The following is a 2,849-nucleotide window of genomic DNA, read 5'->3' on the forward strand; positions in this document are numbered from 1 at the left end:
CGTAAATAGCTTTCTCGTGTGATAATACAGTGTCAAATCTGTTTTCAGATAGAGCTGTGAAAAAACACTGTGAATCGGATTCTTCACTTATTTTACATTCATCGGTGGTTTTTCTCCAGAAACCGGTCTAAACATGCGTAAAAACAGGCGTTGCTAACAAGGCTTTTGTGGGCCAAGCGCGTTTTGCAGAACCAATGAGCAGGTCTATAGAGTTTATATCCTACTGCATTATGGTTTATAAACAATCAAGTCTGATTGTATGACAAGTTCTGGCCTAATCTGTTTTCTAGCCATATGTTCCGATTATTTGTGCTTTGTGTTTATTGCATGTATTTTGTTCTGTGATTGTCATAGTTGGCAATAAAGTTTTGCTTTTATGCTACAGAATAATACAGCAATAATGTGTCCTTCCGGCTGCCTCCGCAGCACCTGACTGACGGTATATGAAGGGTTGTGTCCTGCAACAACTCTCCTCCTCATTAGTTTGTTAGTTCAGCAGTATGTTGTGGTGAATCAGGACTCACATTTTGAACACACTGAGTTTTTTGTATGTCTTGTTGCAGTAAAGTACAAGAGGCTAAACAAACAGCAAATAACACCGGCTATTATCACAAGTCATTGGATCTGAGGTAAGTGGGCAGTAAACAGATAACTCTCTTTACGTTGCCTCTTAAATTTCATATCGTAGTCTCATGACCTTCTCATCCCTCTAGAACTTTTTACTCAATTTACAACATTTTCTACATTTCCTCAAAAATTGGGACTTTCAGAAGAATAATTGTCCCTCCCGAGGAGATGATTTTTCTATAGAATGTCCTCAGCCATTATAATTATAAAGGGGAGGACTCTTAGTAGTGCACAGATTTTATTAATATTCTTATACTTCGTTTTTTTTTTAGGTTTTGTTCATGTATTTCCTAAGAGGAACTACCCTCCCTCGAATCTCTCTAAAGCAGAAGAGAGACACATATGATTTGGCGAAGTCTGGACCTTCAGATGGGCAGTCACATCCCCAGCCCTCAGAAAATAACTCAACCTCGCACTGTGCTCTGTTTCTGTTATCTATACTCTTATTTTCATGTCTTTTTTGAGGAAATAGAATGACAAGGTCTATTGTATCATTCTGCCTACTAGTGAGCTGATGACATACTATGACGATGACATTGCTGTAGGCTGTAAAATGAGATACTTCTCCAGTGCAGCGTAGCCTATTCGGCATCTAGATGTCAGCACCAGTAAAACATTCAACATTTATTTTTAAATGGATAAAAATTGAATTCATTTTTTTTAAATATGGAAAAAAAATATATATATTTTTTAATAGATATTAAAATTGTGATTACATTGTTCCTTTAATTGGTAAAGAAGAAAGTCTAAGAAGCCAATTTATATGAAACATTGCAGAAAGATTGTTCAAGAGTTTCCTAAGAGCTTGTTTAATGTCTCTATTACTCAGACTGTAGATCATAGGATTAAGAAGTGGAGTTATCACCGTGTAGAACAGAGAGAGTAATGATTTTGCATTTTGCTGGCGTGGAAATACATACATGCTAATAAGTGACCCATAATACATGGACACCACCGCCAAGTGAGAGCTACAGGTGGAGAAGGTCTTCTGCCTCCCAGTCACGGATGGGATCTTTAATATAGTAATGATAATATACACATAGGATACGATAATAACAGTAACCGGGCAGATTGCAAGGACAATAACCAGAAACAAAGTCTCCAACTTCATAATAAAAGTGTCTGAGCAGGAAAGCTCCAGTAAAGGTTCCAAGTCACAGAAGAAATGGTCAATGATGTTTGGTCCGCAGAAATCTAAATGACTCAGTGTTAAATAAATCATCAACAATGTAGCAAAAATCATCACCCAACACATGAGTACGGCTCTTAGACAAAATGTGAGGTCCATGACGGAGGTGTAATGTAGAGGGTTACAGATGGCCTGATACCTGTCATAGGACATCACGGTCAGGAGAAGACATTCTAATGCCTCACAGCCTGAAAAAAAGTAAAATTGTGTCAAACAGCCAATAAAAGACACAGAACTTCCTTCATACAACACCACATGGAGCATGTTGGGTACTATAGTGGTGGAGAGTAAAAGATCGATAAAGGAGAGTTGTGTGAGGAAGAAGTACATGGGAGAGTGGAGCGACCGGCTGTAGGACACCACTAGAATGATGAGGAGGTTTCCACATATGGTCACACAGAAAATGATCAGCAGCAGAAGAAAGAAAAGAAAATGTAAACTTTGCAAATTTTGAAATCCCAAGAGCACAATTTCAGTCACTTTAGTAAAATTGTGAAATTGCATATTAAAAATGAGGAAACTAGAGTTAAATCTAATAAAGGACAGAATAGTTTGTGTAATTTTCTAAAGGATTTTATTCCCAAGAGGAAAGCATTGCGATGTCGATCCCAGAAAAAACTTTGATTTTCATTGACTGCCTGTCGAGAAAATATGTACAATATTTCCTTAAAAAAAGTGAAGAGATGAGTTAATAGTTGCTGAGAATATTTACATTCTGGTTATATGCAGCACACACAACTCAGTTAAACAAATTAATAATTTCAAGTACATATAACACTAATAGCAAACAATTTAAAAAGGAATCTGTAAATATTCCTGGTTAAAAAATGTTTAATTACTATTTTCTAAACTGCTATTACTGCTACTACTACTACTAATAATAATAATAATAATAATATGAAATAATAATAATAATGATAATAATAAAAACAAAAATAATACTAATATGAAACAATAATAAAAATAATAATTCTAATAAAAAAGAAATAATAATAAAATTAACAGTAATAACCACATAGTGCAGACAGTGACT

The 2,849-nt window shown here is 35.3% G+C and overlaps 1 protein-coding gene across 1 annotated transcript; it reads right to left on the reverse strand.

The window, feature by feature from the left end:
• Positions 1 to 1,339: 1,339 nt before the first annotated feature.
• Positions 1,340 to 2,320, reverse strand: LOC142750701 (olfactory receptor 11L1-like). Its single transcript, XM_075859686.1, has one exon. It carries the CDS (start codon positions 2,318 to 2,320, stop codon positions 1,340 to 1,342), a length of 981 nt encoding a protein of 326 aa, XP_075715801.1.
• Between the last annotated feature and the right edge of the window lie 529 nt (positions 2,321 to 2,849).

Source organism: Rhinoderma darwinii, chromosome 3, assembly GCF_050947455.1.
Source record: "Rhinoderma darwinii isolate aRhiDar2 chromosome 3, aRhiDar2.hap1, whole genome shotgun sequence".
Classification (NCBI taxonomy): domain Eukaryota; kingdom Metazoa; phylum Chordata; class Amphibia; order Anura; family Rhinodermatidae; genus Rhinoderma; species Rhinoderma darwinii.

Excerpts from the sequence above, each read along its gene's own strand:
- LOC142750701 (XM_075859686.1), bottom strand. The coding sequence starts at position 2,320 with ATGCAATTTCACAATTTTACTAAAGTGACTGAAATTGTGCTCTTGGGA.